General features: G+C 39.1%; 3 protein-coding genes across 4 annotated transcripts; 2 read left to right on the forward strand and 1 right to left on the reverse strand.

Moving 5' to 3' along the window:
• The first annotated feature begins 1,891 nt into the window (after nt 1-1,891).
• On the forward strand, nt 1,892-6,554 carry LOC146311553 (uncharacterized). The gene is made up of 5 exons (XM_084741060.1): nt 1,892-2,119; nt 3,516-3,685; nt 5,196-5,478; nt 5,600-5,769; nt 6,077-6,554. The coding sequence occupies exons 1-5, from the start codon at nt 1,942-1,944 to the stop codon at nt 6,542-6,544; spliced, it is 1,269 nt and encodes a 422-aa protein (XP_084597186.1). The 5' UTR covers nt 1,892-1,941; the 3' UTR covers nt 6,545-6,554.
• A 2,141-nt stretch (nt 6,555-8,695) lies between these two features.
• On the reverse strand, nt 8,696-13,178 carry LOC146311554 (uncharacterized). The gene is made up of 7 exons (XM_084741508.1): nt 13,170-13,178; nt 12,500-12,727; nt 12,281-12,373; nt 12,103-12,198; nt 11,916-12,026; nt 10,992-11,115; nt 8,696-10,864 (listed from the first exon to the last, which is right to left on the reverse strand). Exons 1-7 carry the CDS (start codon nt 13,176-13,178, stop codon nt 8,754-8,756), a joined length of 2,772 nt encoding a protein of 923 aa, XP_084597634.1. The 3' UTR covers nt 8,696-8,753.
• A 745-nt stretch (nt 13,179-13,923) lies between these two features.
• mettl9 (methyltransferase 9, His-X-His N1-histidine) lies at nt 13,924-22,291 on the forward strand. 2 transcript variants are annotated; one of them, XM_084741665.1, is made up of 5 exons: nt 13,924-14,123; nt 14,317-14,478; nt 17,629-17,819; nt 17,895-18,104; nt 20,938-21,422. In XM_084741665.1, the coding sequence occupies exons 2-5, from the start codon at nt 14,383-14,385 to the stop codon at nt 21,281-21,283; spliced, it is 843 nt and encodes a 280-aa protein (XP_084597791.1). In that variant the 5' UTR covers nt 13,924-14,123; nt 14,317-14,382; the 3' UTR covers nt 21,284-21,422. The 2 variants fall into 2 exon arrangements, with proteins under 2 accessions (XP_084597791.1, XP_084597792.1); XM_084741666.1 differs by lacking the exon at nt 13,924-14,123 and having other exon boundaries at nt 14,302-14,478; nt 20,938-21,122; nt 21,205-22,291.
• The last annotated feature ends 763 nt before the right edge of the window (nt 22,292-23,054 follow it).

Below are 23,054 nucleotides of genomic sequence, written 5' to 3' on the forward strand. Positions count from 1 at the left end.
AAACATTTCATTCACAAGGTCGACTGTGAAGAGCTGCAGTACATCCAGACAAACATGAAACAGCCAACACAATCCAGCATCCCTGGAGTGATACGCCACAAAAATTCTGAAGCAGTTTATCAATATGAAAAGTGCATGAGTTGATTTTTTAATATTTGTGATAAACTGAAAAGTTCAGAAAATTCACCCACTTCGTAAGCTAAATAAACTCTGTAAAAAAACAACAACTCTTGGATCAGCTGGAAAATGCATCATCACAAAGGTGAGAACAGGACTGTTTATCTAACACACTGAAATGTTGACTTTTTACAGAGCTTTACTTTTGCTTTAGGGCTCTTATTCATGTTGGCCTTTCCTGACTAGATCCTTGCTTGTGTTGCATCAGCTCTCAGATGTACTTTGGATCAAAGCATCTGCCGAATTAAACTGTAGCATGTGGTTAATACAGGACAGCAACACTACAAACATATGATGATCTTATAGATTATGATACATTTCTGCAGATCAAACTCCCCAACAGTATATAAGTAGTTAAAATGAACTCAACCTTAAACATCTACAGCAGTAAAATTCAACAAGCACATGAATGCAGCAGTAATATCAATACAGAGGCTTCAGATATAACAGTCAAACAGTGACATGGAGCATTTTACTGCACAATAACTAATTTTACTTTTCATACTTCAAGCCAGGAATATTCAGTTCACAGGAGGTGAAGTTAATAAACAAACTTTTGTACTATTTATAAGACTAAATTAAAAAGTTTAAGGCCAATAGTTCATCTTAATTTAACTTTTTAACTAAATTAACTTGTACAAGGACTGACACAAGGCCTCTACGAATGACAGATAAATCAGATATTTTACAACATTTAATAGCTTCAACTGTATTCTCATTGTAAATGTTTAGGTTACATTTGACAGAGTTATACAACATTTAGAGCCCAGTGGATACTGGATATTAGGCAGTGTGCTGGGTGGCCATCCAATCATTTTCTAATTCACAATAAAATAAAATAAAATATACCGATTCACACTGGGATATTTTCTTTGTTTATAAATTAGTAAATGTTCAGTTATTTTCTTTTGCTGTTGCTTGGGAAGTTGAATATCAACCCACAGACATAAAATAGTTAAAAAATGCTATTGGTCCTGTCTCTAGAAGGAGCAGTTTATGGTTTATTAATCCAACGTTTGAGTGGTTGCATAATAGTAAAGATTCCAGCTATGTTTAATGTTTTAGAGCCATATTATGGGCCTACCACAAGTATATCAGTGTATATTTCTTTATTCTTGCTTTATTTGATAGGGACAGATACAATATACATAGACAAACTGGAAAACAGCCATCCAATCATAGTGTTTATCACAAATGCTAAGTTGCAACACCTGTCCCTATAAGGTCTTTTATGAAGATAAGAGATAAATGCCTTTTTTGTTTCTTTGTTTTTTGTTACAGAAAACAATGCAGATTCCATTTATTTTTTTTATATGTATTTATGATTATCAAAAGTAAAAGTGTTTCATACTCTGATGTCATTTTGAATTGTATATAAATAAGGAATATTGGCCAATATATTAATGTATAAGGCTCTAAATGTTATATAACTCGTTCAAATGTAATCTAAACGTTGTTTCTGATTGGAAGAATTGTGTGTTACAATTGCCCCCTGTCTCCCCTACATTTTACTGATAATATTTAAATACTTTCACTTAAGTAATGGTTTTTTTTTTTCAACTGTATTGTATTGTGGTACTTTTACTGTCCTGAATTCCTCCATTGCGGATGAATCCCGGTGTAGAGAGAAAACAGCCGCACTTCTATCCAGACGGTGGCGGTAGGACACATAAAAGCTATAAAAGCTATAGCTAAAGCCAAACGGTAGAGAGGAAGAAAAATGGCGGCGGAACCGGAACTCGCTTCAATGGGTTTTTTTGAAACATGGCGGCGAACGAAGTTTACACTGCACGAACCAAGTGGTCAGATGACATGGAGGACTTACTGGTGGACTGGTGGCAGCAGTACGAGTGTTTGTACAACGTGTCGTCGGACACGTACCACAACAAAGCGGAGAAGGAGCGCTGCTGGGAGGAGATAGCTGTGGCTCTGGACCTACCGGGTGCGTGAGAACATTTCTCTCTGTGTGTGTGTGTTGTGTGTGCTAATTTACTGTGTGTGTGTTTATGTTGGAGGTGAGTTTGTTATGCTTGTGACATGACATTAGCTGTCACCTGACAGGTATTCTATCAGCGTGCAAAGGAAAAGCCTGCCTTATTTTGATAACTCTGGCTTATTTCAGTGAGAGCTCTGCTCCATGACTGTGGCTTATAGAAACCCCTGCTCAGTAACCATGGTAACATATACCACTGAACTAGCCTGCTCCGAGTCGAGCTAAGGTGTGTGTCAGAGAATATCTGACGGGTGGAAACAGAACCACAAAAGACAGGAATTTTTTTAATACAAATATTGTCACCAGCAAAATTAAAGAATTATCCTTTAAAATGATACATTTTATTTATCTGGGTAATCAGGTGCTTGCAAACTTTAGAGAAGATTGTGATATATATTCTGTGTGTGTGTGTGTGTGTGTGTGTGTGTGTGTGTGTGTTCATAATAATGAAGCTGAAATGATCTGTCATTTATTTGATGAATGCCTTTGTTTTACTTTATTTTGGTTAGGTGTAGAGCATTTCCTTAAAACACTGACTGGTTCAGACGTTCTGATAGGAAAAAAACATTTTTTAATTTTGTAAAAAAAAAATATATCATTTTAAATCTCTTTATTTTGAATAGAAAAACTATATTCACAAAAAAGAAAGCCAAAATACAACAATTCAAAATAGAAATAGGATATTAGTTATATCAAAACACTGCATGGACTGAAAAATAATGGTAAAACTGTGAAAACACCAGACATTCCCTTTGTTTTTTTCCCTGATACCCCTGTGTATGTAGGTGTATATAGCTTGTCCTGTTTTTGTTGTTTTTTTCTGTCTTGTTTGTTTTGTTCTGTTTCTTTTTGTAGTCTTGTTTAAATGTGGTTGATATTTTGATGTTATTGATATTTGTGGTTAATTGCATGGCCTGAAATAGTACACTTACAAAAAAAAAAAAAAAAGTACAGGAAATAATCTTAAAAGACACTTCTGTCATGTGTCTTTTTGCGCTCTTACCACTTCTGCTGTGTGGAAACACAGTTTCACACCTTCTAATTTATATTGTGACCAAGCATGAATGTAAGAGTTTACTTTAGGGTTTTGCTTCACCACTCAGAAGAAAACCACCCATGTTTTCCTGTCCCGTTTTGTGACATATCCTCTGTTTGTCAGTCAACTGTTTGGTTCTGCCTGTATTCTCCATCCCTGCTCACAGTGCAAGCTTGTTTAATCCTGGCTTGAGTTAGCTAAATTGTGTTAGTGGAACGGCTTAAGCCTTGAGTGGAAGTTAAGATTTAATTGACAGTCTTGATGGAATACACCCCTTGTTGACAGAAGTGTTGTTGTGTTTGCTCACAGTGGAGGACGTGAAGGTGAGGGCAGCCACTCTGCGGACTCAGTACTCCAGACTGCTGAAGCCACTCCGCACTGGGAAGAAGAATAAAGCCATGACAGCCAGGCAGAAGAGGATCCTCAAGACCATGAAGTTCCTAAAGAAACACATCATCCCTCGTTCCACTGAAAGCAACGTGAGTCTTAATAGTTATAACAGAGCCTGATGAGTGAACAAAATGTGCCACATTTGTTGTGTGTCGGAATGATCAGTCATTCAGGTGGAAGAAACTCTGCAAACTTAAGATTTATATCTGCAGTACAACTTCTATAAAGCATTAAAATATGTATAGTGTTTTACTGATGAGAGCAAAAAATAATAGCCTGTTAATTCTGTTTAAATGCACTTATTTTGTCTCATTTATGATGGTGACTAACACGTCCTACACTCTAAAAACAGAAAATTGAGAAATTCAGAACTTCAAGGCAACTACAATAAATTTTAGAGCTTTGAGCCGAACTCAAACTCTTAAGTTTTAAAAAAGTTTTAAATATTTGACTCTTTGAGTTTTAGAAACCGCTCAAACATTGTATTTAAAACATTGAGTAAACTCATCGAAGTGAAAGTGAAAATTTTTCAATTAAAACTATTTAATTTTCAAGCACCTGAGGTTCACAGCTCACTGTGAACTTTGTGTTTCTACACCTCAAAGGTTCAAAAGAAGAAAAGCATCATATCTCAACTAAAGATTAAATAACTAAAACTTTTTCTTAGTTTATTTCAAAACTTCAGAGTTTGAGTTTGGCTCAACAGTAAAAAAAAATATTACAGTTAGTTGCCTTGCAATTTCGAGTTGTCTCAACTATTTTTAAGGTTTGTTTTCCTGATGAGAGGATGGATCGTTCATTTCTGCATAAATTCACTCTTCCTGAGTCCTGTTGTGAACCGAACTGCGATGGCTTATCTTTTTTAAAAAGTGGGCCCACAGAAGAAGGTTTTTTCCTCTCATCAGTACAATACACACATTTAATGATTTATAGAAGTTGTATTGCAGATATAAATCTTACATTTGCAGAATTTCCTCCATAGTTTTTTCCTGTGACCCATCTGTGAGCAGCACTGTGAACAATATTATCTTCCTGTTATCCACCTTTCCATTGCAAATGATGACCTACCTTTGGATGTGGTTGAATTCTCCCTCCTTCAGTGGTTAATACTGACCATAATAATAAGCATGATAATAATATAGGTCCTGTTGCCCACATGTGTTTACTATCTTACTGCCAACTGGGCCAGAGCTGCATGATTTGGTCCAAAAAACAGTAATTTTGTGATTATTTTGACTGAAATTATGATTGCAATTTGCAATATGATTAGTGAAAATGATCGGTTTTGCATCACAATTTTCATGTTCACTTAAAAAAAAAAATTACTAACTAACAAACATGTTTTCTTTCATTTGGAGAACAATTTTTATTTAGGTCAGGGAATCTCTGCAGCACTACAGCACCTCATCATAATGCTGTTTTCTCACACATTTTTCCTTTTTCAAAAACTTGTTATTTGGTTCTGGTTCTGCAATTTGGATATTGCACTTGGTCTTGCGATTTTATTGTGATTGCGATTAATTGTGCAGCCCTAAATTGGGCGGTCTGTATTGCTGAGTCCTGTTGAGATGCCTAACTTCCACATCATCTTTGCTCCAGCTCGACCAATCACCAAAAGGCATGCTGAGCGAACAACAGGATAGCAATGACAGCGAGGCAGAAAACGCAGCCTTTTCTCTGGATCTGGATTCTGGCAGGTCACACTCACCTGCAGAGAACGTCACTGTTGTGAAGACCAGCTGGTCTGTGGAGAAGGAGGACCAGTTTTTAGAACTGTGGCAGCAGCATGAATGTCTTTACAACCTGCCCCCAGACAGATGTTACGACAGGACCGAGAGGGAAAAGAAGTGGGCTGAAATCGCCTCTGCTTTGGAACTTCCAGGTAAGCGCTCGATTGTGTTCATCTTTGTGTGCGATGGGGAAAAAATGTTGCTATAAAGGTTGAACCAGAATCCGATGTTGTTCTATAAAAAGTTGAGTGTTCCATTTTTTGTGGCTTGCAGTTGAGGACGTAAAGACGAGGGCCACCTCACTACGAACGCAGTATTCCAAACTGGTCAAACCGCAGCGTTCTGGGAGGAAGACAAAACCCATGACGGCGAGGCAGAGGAGGATCCTGACGTCCTGCGAATTCCTCAAAAAATACATCAACCATCGGTCCAATGAAGAGAGTGTGAGTGTTGTTACAGTAACTGCTGTTTACATGTATAGGGCTGTTTCTTCAACTACGGGCACTTTTAAGTCCCAACAATGAAATTTTGGATTTATGTTAAATTCCTCATATGATGCTCGATAAAATACATTTTTGTCTTTAACAGAAAAACAAACAGTGAAAACCAAAAAAAGTTCACAGCTGTTGATTTGTTACTAATTCTGGAGAGTCAAAAATGCCTGTAGTGAAAGAAACGGCCATATACAGTTTAAAAAAAATTCATACATCTACTCTAGAGATGTCAGATTTACACTATTCTGTCTTCCAGCTTGACCGATCCATTAAAGACGTGGTGCCAAAGCAGGAAAGCAGTGACAGCGAGCCGGAGAACATGTTGCCCTCCCAGGACTTTGACGGCGGGGCGTCGCCTTCGCCCACCGAGAGCTCCTGCGTCTCACCCCCTCCTCCTCCTCAGCCTGCCAAAAAACGTCCAAAAACCCAAAACAGCAACGACATGGAGAGACAGAAAGTCGCCCTGCTGCAGGACATGCTGGACGTCATTCAGGAGACGAGCAGACAGCCAGAGAGAGACTGCGAGGACTCGTTCGGCGTCACTGTCGCCATGGAGCTGAAGAGGATACGCAACCCGTCGCTGAGGAACAGAGTCAAAAGACAAATCATGAATATACTGTATGACGCTCTTGACTCTGAGCAGGGGACAGACGCAGGCTCAGACCAGCCTCAGCTCACATTTCCAAGTGAAGAGTCCCATTCTATAACTGTGGTCATACCCTAACATCTCACCCGGAACACTGAAGATATCACGCGGACGCTAGAAAGGTTAGGTTTCATTTTTTGTGTATCCAGTTTAATGTAGGTCGATTAAAACTGAACTGAAATGAAATTTTCCTCACTTTTATTGTGACATGAAGTATTAAAGCAGCAATAATCCCGAGAAACTGCAGCTCGTCTCGGCTTTAGAGAGCTTTACAGTGAGTTTCAGCTCAGTGGGCCTCATTCACTGATATAAGTTTTTTCCTCAGATTTGGTCTTAAGAAAGATCCTAAGAAAAGTCTAAGTCAGATTGATGTAGGTGCACTTAAACTGCACAATAGTCTGTATCTCTGTTCTTATCATGAAGAATCCCATTGTTGTCATAAGGCCAGCTGTTCCTAATTAGCATAGGTGAACGTCCCACCAGTGTCCACAGAAAGGTGCAGAGACTGCAGAGCCGTGTGCACACAGAAATCACACACAGAAGAGCTGAGAGAGAAGAAAGGAAGAATTCCTGAAGGTGAGCTGTTTTTTTTTTCAGAATTAATACAATTTGATGGTACATTTGATCTAAAAACTGCATTTAAACATTAATGTGTAAAACCTAAAAGCAGTTATCTTCTTCAACATGTCCATGTATTTAAAAAAAAGTTCCCAGACTTCTCCATGTGTATGTAAAAGTTAAATATTTGCTTTTGCATGAAAGACCAAACATTGCATAATTTAAAACCCCCATAGGCTCATCATGGTTCTATTTTTATCATTTATTTCCAGATGAGCGCCTACTGAAGCAAACACCCTCTGAGGTGTGCATCAAGGTTCAAGTCAACTGCCGCACATCTGATCTCAGATCAGTCCTGGACAACCTCAGAAATGAAAACACATTAAAAAAAAATAAAAATAAAGGTAATCACTGAAACCTGTTTGATTTTTTGATGCCTTTCTTTCTTGAGATGATCTGTAAACTATAAATAATTACACTGTCATTATTTATTTTAAAAGACACACTTTATAAAATATTGAAAATAATTTTAAAATAGTTTAAATGGTAACAGTGACGAATTATTTTGCACAAACGTGATCCCTAAAATGTGGACAATTTAGTGTGTATAGATGCATAAATAGATTTTAAGAAGAAATTTCCTCTTAATAATGGTTTGTGAATGAGGCCCAATGACAGCGTCCCACTGAACACTACAAGGTTGTAAAACCTATCGATACTTTGAACACCGCGTGTCGTAGCGATACAATGGGCCTCATGCAAGAAACCATTAATGAACAAAATATCTTACTTTCAACCATACCCACAGTTTTTTTCTCATTTTGTTAGTACCCATTGATTTCTGGGACTCTTCTTATTTTTGCCCTTCTCTTAAGTGAAAGAAAATTTTATGGCTCTTCCCAGGATAAGAGAAAAAACATCTTATTTTCACAGCCCACTAACTGTTTATCCAATGCAAGAAAATCCAGGTTTAAAGAATATTTAAATATTTATCATTATTATAATTCATAATAATAGTAATTATTTTATAATATATATGTACTATTATTTTTTTTTATAATTAAAATATATATAGTTGTCTAATAATCAAAAATAAAAAAAGGTCACTCAGTAGAGTGCAGACTTCCACCAATATCAAAGGTTTTAATAATGTTTTTGTAAAGTGCCAGTTTTCTTTCAGATGCACAGAGTAATGTAATGGTACTGTAACCAAGCTTAACTGTACATCTATGTTTTTGCACAGAGCTGATTAGATTGCCCTAAATGAATTTAACTCCAACAAGTAACCAGCATAAAAAATGATCTCGCTAGAATGAAATAGCAGCTATGGGGACCAACATCATACACATGAATACAATTGGGCTCAGCTTTCCAGTCATACCCAATTTATGTAATTCCAATACTGTTAAGGCACCTCAGTATGCAGATGTACACCTCTTGCCAACATTTTGCCTGAATTTTGAGTGTTATTTCGCTCCCGTCCTGACAAGTTAGCATGGTTGGTATAAATGGATTCCTTAGGTCAACTAGTTTCATGATATCTTCTGTAACTTTAACACTGAGTCTACAAGAGCCTATGAAAGACAGACAATCAAGTAACAGTCACCTGTACACAACCAGGTGAACACTGACAGTGATGCACAACACATAAGCAAAACTGGTAAGCTTACTAATCAAAGACCACAGTGATTTTTTAATTTTATTTTTTAAGTAAATAAATTTCACAAATTTAATGAAATTTCCTTACGTGAGCTTTTACAAGCTCTGGCCGACTGAAGGCCATTTCACAGACCGAACATTTATGGGGTTTCTCTCCTGTATGGGTCATTTGGTGTCTCTTCAAAATACCTGTGGTTTTAAAATATTTGTCACATGTCTGACATTTATACGGCTTTTCCCCTGTATGCATCCTCATATGCGCAGTAAGGTAATAAGACTGCACAAAACCTTTGCCACATTCTTGACACCTGAACGGCCTCTCCCCAGTGTGATAGCGAGTGTGTATTTTCAGCTCTGACGCTGATCTGAAACTCTTGCCGCACTGGTTGCATGAGTATGGCCTTTCCTCTGTGTGGGTCAGATCGTGTCTCGTCAACGAGCTCGCGCTTCGGAACAGTTTGCCGCAGTGAGAGCACGGGTAGCGCACACCGGTGTGTAGTTTTGCCACATGGAGGTCCAAGCTTCTTTTAAGCGCATAAGCTTTTCCGCAGTGCTCGCAGCAGAAGCGCTTCTCCTTGGCGCTGCTATGACAACAAAGCCTGTGGATTCTCAGGGCGGCGTTGGACTTGCAGCCTTTCCCGCAATCCCAGCAGAGGAATGGCGCCTCTTTGGTGTGAGTCCGGTCATGTAGCGTCAAAGCAGATGCGTAAGTGAATGCTTTCGGACACTTGGGGCATTTATAAGGGAGATCCCCTGTGTGGAACCTCTCGTGCCTGATTAGGCCTCTCAGATCCGTGTAAGTTCGTTCACACAAAGTGCAGGGAAAAGGTCCTCTGAAATCATGCACTTTGACATAGTGCTGGTTGAGGTCTATGAAACCTTTGAAACTCTCACCACACTTCGTACATGGACGAGGCTTGTGTCTCAGATTATGTGTTTTAAATCTTGCTGTGTCTGGGAATGACCTGTTGCATTCCGCACAATACAGTGAAGTATCAGTTGGGTTGTGTGTACGTGTCTTTCTTGACTTAAAACCTTTAAATTTCTTGCAACTCTGATTACCCTGATGAGGTTCCTGGCACTGCTCCTTTGTGTTTCCCAACTGGATTGGATCTTGCTCAGTGGGACGAGGTACTACCCCTCCAGAACAAGCGTCCACTTTTTTCTGAGTCCTAACATCTGAAGGTAGAGTTCGAAGTTGTCCATGAACTTCCCCCTGCTTTGGATCTTGAGTGTTTTTGTCTTCGAGTACGGCAGAAGACCAGTTCTGGGGCGGTGTCATTCGACACACATTTAATTCATGTCTCTTCAAGTCGTACTGGAACTGAAAACACTTCTTACACTGCGAACACTGGAAAGGCCGCTCTCCTGTGTGGGTCCTCTGATGCCTTCTCATATCTGAAGCACGACTGTATGTCTTGCCACATGTGGGACAAGTTTTGCTGGTTGATGAGAGTCGAGGACCCCTCCTTGACTGCTCATTTTTGGGTGTTACTGCAACGTTTTTCATCTTCAGACCACGGTGTTGTCTGACTGGTCTTTCAGATGTGACAACAGGTGCGCAGAGTACAGGTGACAGCACTACAGTCGATAGGTTGATGTTTTCCACTTGCTGGTCAATTATTGTACTGGTACTGACCTCCTTGCATTCTTCTTTTGAGCAGTTTTCAGTCTCTCTAGAGCTCATGACTTTATAATTTATGTCGTCTGCTGTTCTGACTAGTGTCTGAACTTGCTCAACCTCTCTGATATCCATCACAGAGTCTTCAACAAGGGGCTTATTCTCTATAGTAACTGTCTCCTCCGCAAGAATTTCAACATTATAACCTACTTGGACCTCAACAGCACAAGAGTCTACACTCTTATCTACGTTCACAGACTCAATATGTTGCACAGAGAATGAAATCTCATCCTCTACTCTATGTTCAGTGTTAACGTACGACTGATTCTTCAAACTTCTGGTTTCTGTCCCTGTCCTTTTTGGTTCGTCTCTCTCCGTCTTAACATAATCTGCGCTTTTTCCCAGCGTAACAGTCTCAGCTGTCAGTTCTTTGTTGAATGCGTCCATGTAATCCGTTAACACATTTGCTTCTAGTGATGTTTCCTCTTGCTCTGTTAAGACTGTTGTCAGTGGTGGCAGACATAGAGCTGAACAAATGTTGGCACCAACTGTTGGGTTACCTGAAACATAAAATACATACAGTTATCATTACATAAACAGCCCAGTGCCTTACCTAATATAATAGTGTGCTGTGAATTTGTTACAACATTATGTCAGTTGTCCTTTCAAACTTTATGACATTCTTACCATTTTCACTTAGTTGACTGAGATCCTTTTGATATTCCAGAAGAGATTTAAGTTCCTGGGATTTACAGAGATACTTCACACATTCGGACAGAACTGAAGGCACATCGTCAAGCATACAGGCAACCTGCTCATAAGAAAGATCATATCAATGGGACTGCTAAACATTTCGGGAAAACGGCTTGCTTACTCTCTTTCCGAGACCGAGATGAGAAGATCAATATCAGTCAGTGTGTTATATAAACAGCCTGAAGCAAGACTCACTTAGACTAGCTAGACAAGCAGACTAGAGCCAAGGGAAAACAGCTAGTCTGGCTCAGTTCAAAGTTCAGAAAAACATTTACAGAGTAGCATATTTAAAAAATGCAAATGACCAACTAATGTTTTTAAAGGCTAGTTTGGATTCACCAAAGCCATACAATAACACAAAACAAAATAACAGATTGAAGCAGTGGAAGACTAGCAACTCCCATGTTCTGCCAGATAAAATGTTTTTGCCAAAGTGAGAGATCAATATTTGGCATATATAACACCAGTTTTGTGTTGGAAAAGGCTGTCTATGGTGCTGTAAAGTGAGGAAAATATTCTAAATATAGCATACACTTAAACTGATATTTTCTTTTTTAGATGGGCCTTTTTATGTGGCTAAAACATGCTTGGCTGCTGATCCTGTCCACAGCAGTACTTTTGCATATTTCCCGTGATGGTACTAGTTAGGGATTCTCTAAACTCAGATCACTTCAAATAATACAAATTAGCCCTTTGATACACTGACTTGAGATTGATCATCTTCTTAAGTCACTCTCGGGAAAGAAGGCAAATAACTGTATTTCCAAAAATTTGGAACTAGTCTTCTACGTTTTAGTATTGTAAATGTACCAAGTCCATAATGTCTTCAGTGCACAGCATACTAAAATTGTAGTTTACCTGTTTGAGATTTGGTACAGTGAGTAACTTGTCAAGCTGCAAGAGGAATATCTCCATAAGCATCTGTATATCTTCAGAGTACTTGTCTCCAAATCTTGCTGGGAAAACATTCTGAAATTGAGCAAGCGATCTTGGTGATTAACATTTTTCAGCAGAAAGGATAAAACTGCACAAACCAGAGATGTACCTGGAAGAAGTGCTTTCTCTCCTCCTGGTCTTTAATTAAGGTGTCAATAAGACCAAGGAGGTTTGATGCAGACGATCCATCCCCTGAGTCACTTATCTATGGTAAAGGGCAGAGGTTAGTAAGTTCTGGTCGCTATTAAATAGTAACCACACAGTGCATGAAATAAAGATAAATGTACCTCTGTGTTCCACAGTGAAGTGACTATATCCAGGTGTGGCCGAATGGTCTCGAGGTCTATCGTGTGCTCTGAGCGGCACAACTCCAGTGTTAGCTAAAACCACAGAAAGTGCATAATGGGCAAATTTGTTCAGTTTCAGCTCTACAAGAACAGTTAGCACTCTGGAATACTTCATATATGTTGCCAAGAGCTCAATATTCTAGTTTCCTCATACAATACCTGAGCCCGGAGGCCAAGGCTCAGCAAACACTTTTGTCTGCGATTAAGAAGCTCTGGGACAATGTCGGTGACTGCTGTCACAAAGTCATCCAGCAGCCCATAACTGGCCACAGCTTTCTTCCGGACAGTTTCCCAGATTACTGCACAGGCCAGCCGAAGTGGTGGGACCAGGAGGCGCAAACAGGACAGGGGTAGACAGGGATCTAGATAAGATGAAAGATTAATGACCTGACTCGTTTAAAGAGCAGTGATGCAGGTAATACAGAAAAGAAAATCACTTGGTGATCAAGGAAAAACAAGCTCTGATAAATGGCCAAGTAAGAGAATACACTTAAAAAAGAAAGTGGGTCAAGAGGACATCTTTGGTACTTCTGAGACCAACCTCATGTAACCCAAATTCCAAAAAAAAACTTGGGGAGTTGGATGCTGCGTAGGAAAACATAAATTTAGCTTGGAGGACACATCTGAAATGTGGACTCTGCACACTTTTCCACTTTCTGTCAGTCCCATTCAGATGCAGAGATTTCTCCAGATTCTCTTAAAATAGATTAAGATATTATGGATTGCAGATGGTGAAATCCTTGAAATCCTTGAAACTGTATGTTGAGAAATGTTCTTAAACTGTCAGACTGTCTGCCCACGCAGTTTTTCACAACAGGGTGAACCTCACCCAATACATGCTTGAAAATGACTGAGCCTAAAGAGTAGAGTAAAAATCAACCTGTGGCAGGTACCAAACAGGTGCTTTTGAATGTTGCATTTTTACCTGTGTTTTGTTGTGGCATCAAATTTAGAATGAGCGTATTTTTTCAACAAATAAATGCATACATAAATATAAACATATATATATATATATATATATATATATATATATATATATATATATACACATTGTATATGTGCCGAATTTAAGAGTATTTGTAGACAGTTCTTTAATTTTATTTAAAAGGCCACGTACTTCTTAAAAAGGCAATTATGCCTTAATTTGACGGATTCAGAACTAAGTTCGGCGCGTCATGAGAGGCGACGTTAGAGTAAGCCGTAATATTGTCCAGCAACAGTCCTGCGCAATACAAAAACAAAGCTAATAACCAGAATTAATTCATGCACTCGACCAGGGAAGACAGATTACATAATAAATCTTTATAGTACTCAGTTTTTTGTCGGAAACGTTACATGACGGCTTAAAATTAAGTCAAACGTTTCACATCTCGTGTAAAATCAGTGGGATATTTTAGAGGTTATGGAACGACGCCACGGCGATGATGTCACAAGATAAAAAAAAAAGAAGCGTTTCTGCGAAATAAAGCTACTACCTGTGTTCTCAGAAATGTGATGCATATTTCGGCTTCATCGAGTATGTTCTCTTCTCGGCCAAATAAACGAAAAACTTTAAACCAAACAGCAGAGAATCATTTATGTAGTTCGGTCCGGGGACACATTTAGCGGTAACACAGGAAGTGCAGACTACGCGGATGTGATTTCTGTATTTGTTGTCATAATGGGCAGAGACCACACAGCTGAAAGACGAGCTGGATGTAAGAACTGATAAGAACAATGGATTCACAAGACTAAGATGGCGAGTAAATAGCAGCTGGCTTTCTTAAATCCGCCGCACCCTCAGGTTTGTTGGTTTGTTGTCTTGGAACTGGACACATCCTCTGGCGTGTTGGTTTACAATTGGCTGCCATTACCTTCTCTTTATCATCATCTAATATTAACTAACTTCTCAGTACTATCCGCTGGCCAGTCTGTCCGCTCCCCCGAGGCTCTGCTGTTCCTACTCAGGCTTGTTGTCCATTATGTGTCATCTACAGCTGAGGACATTGATTTTTGTAGCGTGGGTGCTGGGCTACATCGCCTTTCTGCTCTCCATCAGGAGGATGTGGACTGGGAAGTACGTCCGCAGTCCGCTCGTCCGCTCACTGTTTATGAACATGGTGAGCGAGAGCGAAGCGGCCGCGATCGAGACGCAAGAGGTATGAATTATTAATCATTATCAGTCCTGTGGATGAATTTGCGAGGTCGATACTGTGGCCGATTTGAGAGGCTAACTACAGTTAACGCACATGTGAAGACTAGCCTCATTTGTCCGCATTTTTATCAATTAGCAAGCTACAGAGGTTAGAGGTGTCACATTTTTAAATGGGCTTTGGCATGAGGCCCTCTCCTAATGTCAGGATGGATGAATACAGATAATAAATCTGAGTGTAACATAGGTGGCAAAGTACACACACACTTTTTACTCAAGTAGAAGTACAGATACTTGTTGGAAAAAAAATGTGGTAAAAGTAGAAGTACTGATTCAACCTATTTATTCAAGTAAGAGTGAAAAAGTACAGGCTCTGAAATGTTCTCAAAAAAAAAAAAAATAGAAAGACATTCCTATTGGCTGTATCTGTGCAAAGCTAACTGCACCTCTCCTTTCTGCTAGAGTCCCCCTCTCTGTTTCGTCTTGTTATGTCTTTTACGTTGTTTTTGTATTGTTATGTTTTTACGTCATTTTCATCCTATAGCCTGTTACGTCTTTTATCTTGTTTTTGTGTTCGTCATATTATGTCTTTTACGTCATTTTGATCTTGTTATGTATTGTTGCATAAGTTTGTGTTTTGTGTCTTTTATCTTGTTTTTGTCTAGACTTGCACCGATTAATCGGCAATGCTCGGAATCGGGCCGGTTTTCACGTGACTGGCCTTGACCGGTGACCGGCCGGTCAGCGTCACAAATCCGGTTCTGTGCCCGTCATTGTCACACACTTGTTCTGCACGATGGTCACGTCATGCGCGCAGCAGACAAACTGACCGTGACGTCAACACAGCGCTGATAACAGCTACACACTCAGATACGTCTGCTTGAAGCTGGTGTCAGCGACAGATTCCAAGAACAGGATAAAGAGAAGACAGACAGTCTACAATGAGACAGAGCAGCTGACAATGACGCAGAACAGCCGTAAACTCTCTCGCGCTTCAGGCTAATGCTAGCAAGCTAGCAGCAGACTGCTGTTCACAGAAGGACAGTTCAAATCTCACCTCCTGTTCTGGCTGAAGAATAAACAACCTGTGTTGATGTGTCTCCTCAAACATTTTCTCATCCAGACTCCTTTAACTTCTGTGTTTGTTTTTCTCACGGCAAAGTTTTACTTCAAACTGCTGCACCGCGTTAGTCTCCGGTTTGTTTACATCCGCTTCCACAAAAGATCACGTGAAATCGCGTCCCGCGAAATCCCGCGAGATGATCTCGCGAGATCACGTTCACCCAATTCACCCAATTCACCCATTTCATTAAAAAATATAATAAGGTCCGGTTGTAATCTGGATGATTTTGGAGAAAGTATTAAATGAATATTTAATAGTCAATGTCTTATTATGAACACATTTACAAGAAAAGTTGCAAAAATGTTTGTGAATGCTGTCAATTACAGTTCTTAGAAAGACTGAAAATCGGAACCGGCCAAAATCGGAATCGGTAGGTCAGACCCCTCAAAAATCGGAAATCGGAATCGGCTAAGAAAGTTGAAATCGGTGCAAGTCTATTTTTGTCCTGTTTTAACTTTTAAATCTTGTTGCATTGTTTTTGTCTAGTTATGTCTTTTACGTTGTTTATTTCTAGTGACATCTTTTACGTTGTGTTCCTCTTGTTGCATCATTAGTGGCTTGTTACGTCTTGTGCATCATGTTTTTTTCTTGTTACAGCTTGTGTTGTTTTCATATTGTTATGTCTTGTCACGTAATATTGGTATTGTTATATCTTTTATGCGATTTCGTCTTATGTCCTGTTAGGTTTTTTTTATCTTGTTTTTGTCTTGTTACATCTTTGAAGTCTTTTTGTGTCATTTTTGTCTTGTTAAGTCTTTTACACCGGTTATGCCTAGGTACATCTTTTATGTTGTTTTCTTCTTGTTATGTTGTTTGTGGCAAAAACTAAAATAACAATTTGAAAATGTAAGGCGTATTAATTGCAGATACTTGTGTTAAAATGTTGCGAGTAAAACTGAAAAACTGTCAGAAAAAGAAATACTCAAGTAAAGTACAGATACCTGAAATGTCTACTTAAGTACAGCAACAAAGTATTTGTACTTAGTTATTTTCTTAGTTATTAATTGTACTTTGTATGCTTGTAATTCAAGCACTTGATCTGCTGCTTTGAGATTTCTTCTCTAAATTGAACACATTCCAGTCTCACATTTTAGTTGAGAACTGGTTGTCTAATCAGTGTAAATGATGCAATCATCCAGAACAGATGCTCCTCCACACATAAATTATTTATTGGTGTGAATGATGGAAAAAAAAAAATTCATCCTACTTTGATCCTTTCCCACTTTTCTTACTATTCATACTTATTCAGCAGCTTCTTCATAAAATTTCAAACCGGTTACCGTTAGAGAAGCAATGCAGTTTAGCTCCCAGCTTACACTATTTTTGCATCTTTCATCCATTTCTCTCTTTTCCAACTATTCATACTGTTTTCAACTATTGTCTAGCCAGATACTCTATTCAACCCATATAATGTAGCACATCTTTCAGACATTATAACTTTTATCTAACTTAATTCCAAATCCCATTCAGAAAAATAAGATCCTTTCCCATCTTCCAACACTTAATACTCCTTAACTCACTTCTGCATATACAGCAAATTAAAGCCAGCAATTCAATGCACCATTGGCTTTTCAGCAAACTGACATGTTTCATACATTATTCATGTTATTCAACTGTTAAAGCCAGCAGTGCAGTCTATTGTGAACTTTTCAACGTCCAGCATTCACACTGCAATTTCTGCTTTCCTAGTGTCTCAGGGTAATTGGCAACATGTCTGATATTTTTTTTCCAGTCCTGCTGCTCTCCCATTGAAACCCCCTTAAAAGGACAGTTCATCTGATAGACATGTGATATCTAAGCATAACGAAATGGAACGTTTTTCAACACTAGTTGATGAGAAACGCTAAACGTGGAGTGCTCAGTGCATCATGGTGCTGCAGGCGTTTGCAGCATTGTGTAAATACACAGGACTACCACTGCAAACACTTCAAAAAATACACTGGCCTGAGGAAAAATGTTTGGTGGACAGACAGTCTTTAGTTCTCTCTTTCTTTTAAATTGTAATTGTTCCTTTACTTTGACTTTTTCCTCTAGTGGTACCGGTGCTGCCCTGACCTGCTTGGAGAATCCATGCAACCCCTGTTCATCCAGAGCCACCTGGACTCTGGCACCAAGGCTTTTCTCAAGCGGAGCGTAGAAAAGTCCGGCTGGCTGTTCACCCAGCTCTACCACTCCTTCGTGTCCACAGTCCTCGGCCCTGTGGTCTCCCGCACGTCCATCAATGGGTGAGTGCTGCAGACGCACAAGCGTCTCCGTTTCTCCTGTCCTGCCTCCTCAGCTGACGTTCTCTCCGATTCCAGGTTTCTGGGTCGCGGCTCCATGTTCGTGTTCTCCGCGGAGCAGTTCCAGCGGCTGCTCCGGATCGGCCCGGAGTGGAGGGCGGAGAGGCTCCTGGACCTGGGAGCTGGGGACGGAGGCGTCACGGAGGTGATGGGAGCCCATTTCAGGGAGGTCTATGCAACTGAGGTGTCATTACCCATGAAGTGGCATCTTCAGAGGAGGAATTACAAGTGAGTGTCGAGATTTCAACTCAGAACTCAGTATTCATCTGTTGTGACAGATTCAGTGTGATATACTTAAGGTTGAGAGGGTTACTTCAAAAATATAGTCTGATACAGTTACTAATTACCTGGTAAAAAAAATGTAGTCAGTAACTTAATCTAAGTATCACATTATTAAAGTAATGTAACTTGATTACTTTGTTACTTTTGGATTGAATCTTTCAGCCTATAATGTTTTCAGGGCTGCAGCTAATGCTAATTTTCATCATTGATTAATTGGTCAATAATTTTCTCAATTGATCAATTAGTTGTTTGGTCCATGAAATGTTAGAAAATGATGGAAAAAGATGACGTCCTCAAATGTCTTTTTTTGTCCACAACTCAATAATATTCACTTTACTGTCAGAGAGGAGTAAAGAAACCAGAAAATATTCACATTTAAGAAGCTGAAAAAATGGAATTATGACTTTTTTTTCTTCAAAAGTTACTCAAAATGATTCATCAATTATCAAAGTAGATGCAGATTAATTTAATAGTTGATCAATAATAGACTAATCATTGCAGCTCAAAGTGTTTGTTGTTGGTTGTTAGGTTTATTGGTTTGTCCAGCTGTTCCTTCCTTTGTTGGAAGGACCCTGTGAAGCGTTTTTTTTTTTTTTTTTTTACTAGAGGTCATGATAATGAATTGTTCTTTAAAATTGTAATCCTACTGATAATCTCCATTTTTACTAAATGCATCTGGAATCTGATTACGTCTTTTTTTATACAGTTACCTTTTTGTTTCCAGATTACATTATCCTGCTACATGTAATCTGTTACTTCCCGAACCTGGTTGCAGTAACCATGTTAACTATGTGAACACATTAATACAAGGTAAACTAATCAGGCTAGCCAGTTAGCTTGTCACTTGGCTAGGCTACTTTCTTAAGTGAAACGAGTCTTAACCAACATCACAGTGGTAAATTAAACAGACTTGACATTACAAAGACAGCAGTCGTGACCAGCTGAGAGACGGTCGAGTCACTGCGCTACATGAGCCTGACAGTACATCGTCTGTGACTTCTGCACCGTGACGACAGAAACATTCCCCGCATTCCAAATCACATACTTTTTCTTTTTACTTCTAGTACGTAATGCAGCTGCTCTGACAAAGTAAAGCACTGTTGCATGCAGTGTGCATACAACTGGAACATACTTCATCCTCATCAGATTGCGCCTTGAACTTTGATCCTCTTGCTCATACACCCATCACAAAGGATTATGGGTCAGAAAAGCCAGAAACGCATGCTGGCTTGCACACTGTAAAATGCGACCAGATGCAGTAGGGCATCATGGTATTTAGGGCATGGTGCATTTGATACTATGTATTGGAACATACTAAATCTTTTACTGGCATACTAAATAGTATGGTGGTATGGGTACTGGAACGCAAAGATAGCTGAGAATGAATAAAGCAACAGGAAGTGGAAACACATACTTTCTAAGTAAAAACTCAAACTGTAAGTCTCTGAACAAAACATCTTAATGTGAAGAATTCACAACATAAAATAAATATATTTTTTGGGAGGAGGACTCAGTGTCATATTCTGTCAATAGATTCCCCTGAATCTTGCACACTGGATTTTTAAATTCATTAGTGAATGAAAATGATTATGTTATAAGTCTGTTTTGTCTTTGAAGACGTCTTTACCTGTTGTCTCGAGGGACTGAGCATCATGAACATCTCACAGCAGCCACTCTGCTGCTCTGTCAGAAATACTCTTTTCATCCACTAATTAATTCAAGACGCTTCCACTTTGCCGTTTTTTCGATCAGCAATGAGTTATCATCAATGACACTCAACAGTTCCTGCTCAGATACTTAAAATTAAAAGCTTCCAGTGGCTCTAGGGGTGTAATCAGACAGGCTCCTAATAGGCTTTTAATTTGAAATATCTGTGCACAGTACTTAACAGTGATTAAAAAGCAGTTTAGTAAAAGTGACTGGCGTGAAGTATGAAATGAAAATTAAATGATCAAGGCCAGACTTCTCTTAAAGTAAAACTCAGAGCAACAGAGTGATGAGTACGACATGATCAGAGTTGGTAGTTACTTTACCTTATCAAAGTATCACAATATTAAAGAAATGTAACCTTACTTACTTTCCCTCACTTTTGGATTATGTCAGTACCAAATACAGTAAAATTGTTTGACCTAATAATGTTTTATGTTGTTAGATTAATTGTTTATCTGCTGTTCTGTGCTTTATGTGCAAATGCATGTTTAGATTGATAGCGCTAACGTTTGTTAAGTATGCTGTTTACACTTTACACTAAAACTTCACTAAACTGACCACAGGCGTCACCACCTACACCCCCACAAAATATTCCTCAGTAGTAGTAGTAGTAGTAGTAGTAGTAGTAGCAGTATTAGTAGTAGTATTTACAGGTTAGCTAGCTAACTGGATTTCTATGGAGCTAATGTTAGCAGTTTGTCTATGTAGCTAATATTAGTATTTGGTCTGTGGAGCTAGTGTTAGTGTTTTGTCTGTGCAGCTGACATTAGTAGTTAGTCTATGTAGCTAACACCGGTGGTTTGTCTGTGTTGTAAACATTAGTGGTTGGTCTGTAAATGTAATCAAATTACATCTTTTTTTTATCTGTAACTGTACAGCTACCTTTATTTGTATTCAAATAATGTAATCCTCTAATCCATGTAATTTGTTACTCCCCAAATTGGACATGATGTACTAATCAAAGTAATTCTGTGGAAATATATTAGTACTGAATGTAACTCCTAAAATTATCATTTCTTTCACTTTTAAAAGTAACTTATCTGAATATCTTGTTTTCCGTCCTGCTCAGAGTTCTGGGTATAGATGAGTGGCAGCAGACTGGTTTCCAGTATGATGTGGTGAGCTGTTTGAACCTGCTGGACCGCTGCGATGACCCTCTGAGCCTCCTGCGGGACATCAGGGGATCGCTGGTCCCCAACACAGGGAGGCTCATCCTGGCCGCGGTGCTCCCCTTCCAGCCATACGTGGAAATCGGTCAGTCGCGGATCTCGCCTCACGTAACTTCACGTTCTTCCTCTGTGATCCAAATAAAAACACGCTGTCTGTCTGTTCTCAGGAGGAAGATGGCAGCGTCCCAAAGAACACCTGAAAATAAAAGGAAAAACATGGGAGGAGCAAGTGACCGAACTGTCTAATGCGGTTTTCCGAAAGGCAGGGTTTGAAGTGGAGGCTGTGACCCGGTTGCCATACCTCTGCGAAGGAGACATGTATAATGATTACTACGTTCTCGATGATGCGGTTTTTGTCCTCAAGGCCTCAGAGGAGACTTCAGAGTCAGCTCATTCAATACCAAATGCACTATCCTAACTTTATCTCCTCTTCTAGTTTACTCCTGGATGGATTTTAGTGCAATTCTCATACGCTTCATTCATAAAACACAGTATTTCTGACCTGTTTAGAAATGGTGCGTCAGGTGTGAAGCTCAGGTACTGTAGTTCCAGCATTTACCAGCCATCCTGTGTGACAGTGATACCTCTACTTTTTAAGCAAAAAAAAATATAACTGAATGGCAGTTTGCCTGAACTGAAGAGCAGATCTTCTAAGACATATCATCACTTGTTATTGTAGGTGTTCGTTGTGTGAAATTTGTTATTTGTGAGAAGTGTTTACTGTTAGTGTTTCATGGTTCTGTGGGGATAATCATGGTTCGATCCTTGTTGAATTTATTCTTCAATTTTTTCTGTGCCTAACGCAAAGGACCAGTGTATGCACACGCTCGATTTAATCGCTCTGAATTGGGCTTCTTGTATTTTAATGCTACTTTTTTTAAACTAGAGATGAAAAAAATAATATGAGGCCTTCTTAAAGCAAATCTATGTAATTTTATGTAAAAAAGTGTAGCTGGCTGCAGCCTGTAGAACAGAGCGTGGTCCAATGTTGAATGTTTAATCCAACCCACTGTCGATGGAAGGGTTTAACTGTCAAATTTTTACAGTTTGCTTGCCATTTAATTTGTTTGGGCTTTGGTTTGAGCAACGGTTACGGTTGGGTGGACCTGAAACATGGCTAAGTGATGTGCTGGAGCCATGGTCCCCCGACACTACCTAAGCCCCAAGAACATAACGGTCAGTTCTGAACATCCCTTCAGCGACTCTCTGAGTCCAAATCAGCCCAGCAGTTCACTTCAGCTCACTTCAGTTCCAACAACCTGACACAGAAGAAAAAAAATACCCTCCTGTCACTGTCCTCTGGCTCTTGTGGCTCAAACATGTCTGGACATGTACAGTAACGCTTTTCAGGTCATAATTTGACAGTGACACTGAGACAGCAGAGCAGACACGCCCCCAGCATTTCAGAGCAGAGAAAACTGCTCATTTTGTAATTATTTTGGGACGAAATTTTACATACTTAATTATTCAAATTCGTCTGGGTGCTTGCTTTAAACAGTCAGTTCATGAAATTAAGGAAAATCTACCAGTATACGTTACTTAGCTAACAATGTCATGAGAGGAACTGCTCATAATTATTACTTTGAAGCATGAGTTGAGTTGAAGCAGAGTTAATAACCAAATAAAAGCACAATTTACATTTAAAATAGAAACCTCTATACCCAATGTGCCGTCATTTAAAAATAATATATACTACATACATGCCTACATACACATGTACACTGACACATTCATGCTCATACTTACAGATTTACAGACACAGCCATTAGAACAAGCTGTGCATACATTTGAAAATGTCATAAAACATGAATATATGACACAACACAGGCAAACAAGACAAACAAACCCTTAAGGCACTTATGCATCTTTTGTTGACAAGTTACACATCCATTACATACTTGTGAGGTAAACACAGAAACTTTGTAGCTGGTGTTTAACAACTTTAACCTGTATCCTCAGAGAAATCTGTCATTTCCTAATTAAGAACTAACTTAAATATAACTTTGGATATGCATAC

This window comes from Lutjanus erythropterus, chromosome 17, assembly GCF_056507025.1.
Source record: "Lutjanus erythropterus isolate fLutEry1 chromosome 17, fLutEry1.hap2, whole genome shotgun sequence".
In the NCBI taxonomy this organism is placed as follows: Eukaryota; Metazoa; Chordata; class Actinopteri; order Lutjaniformes; family Lutjanidae; genus Lutjanus; species Lutjanus erythropterus.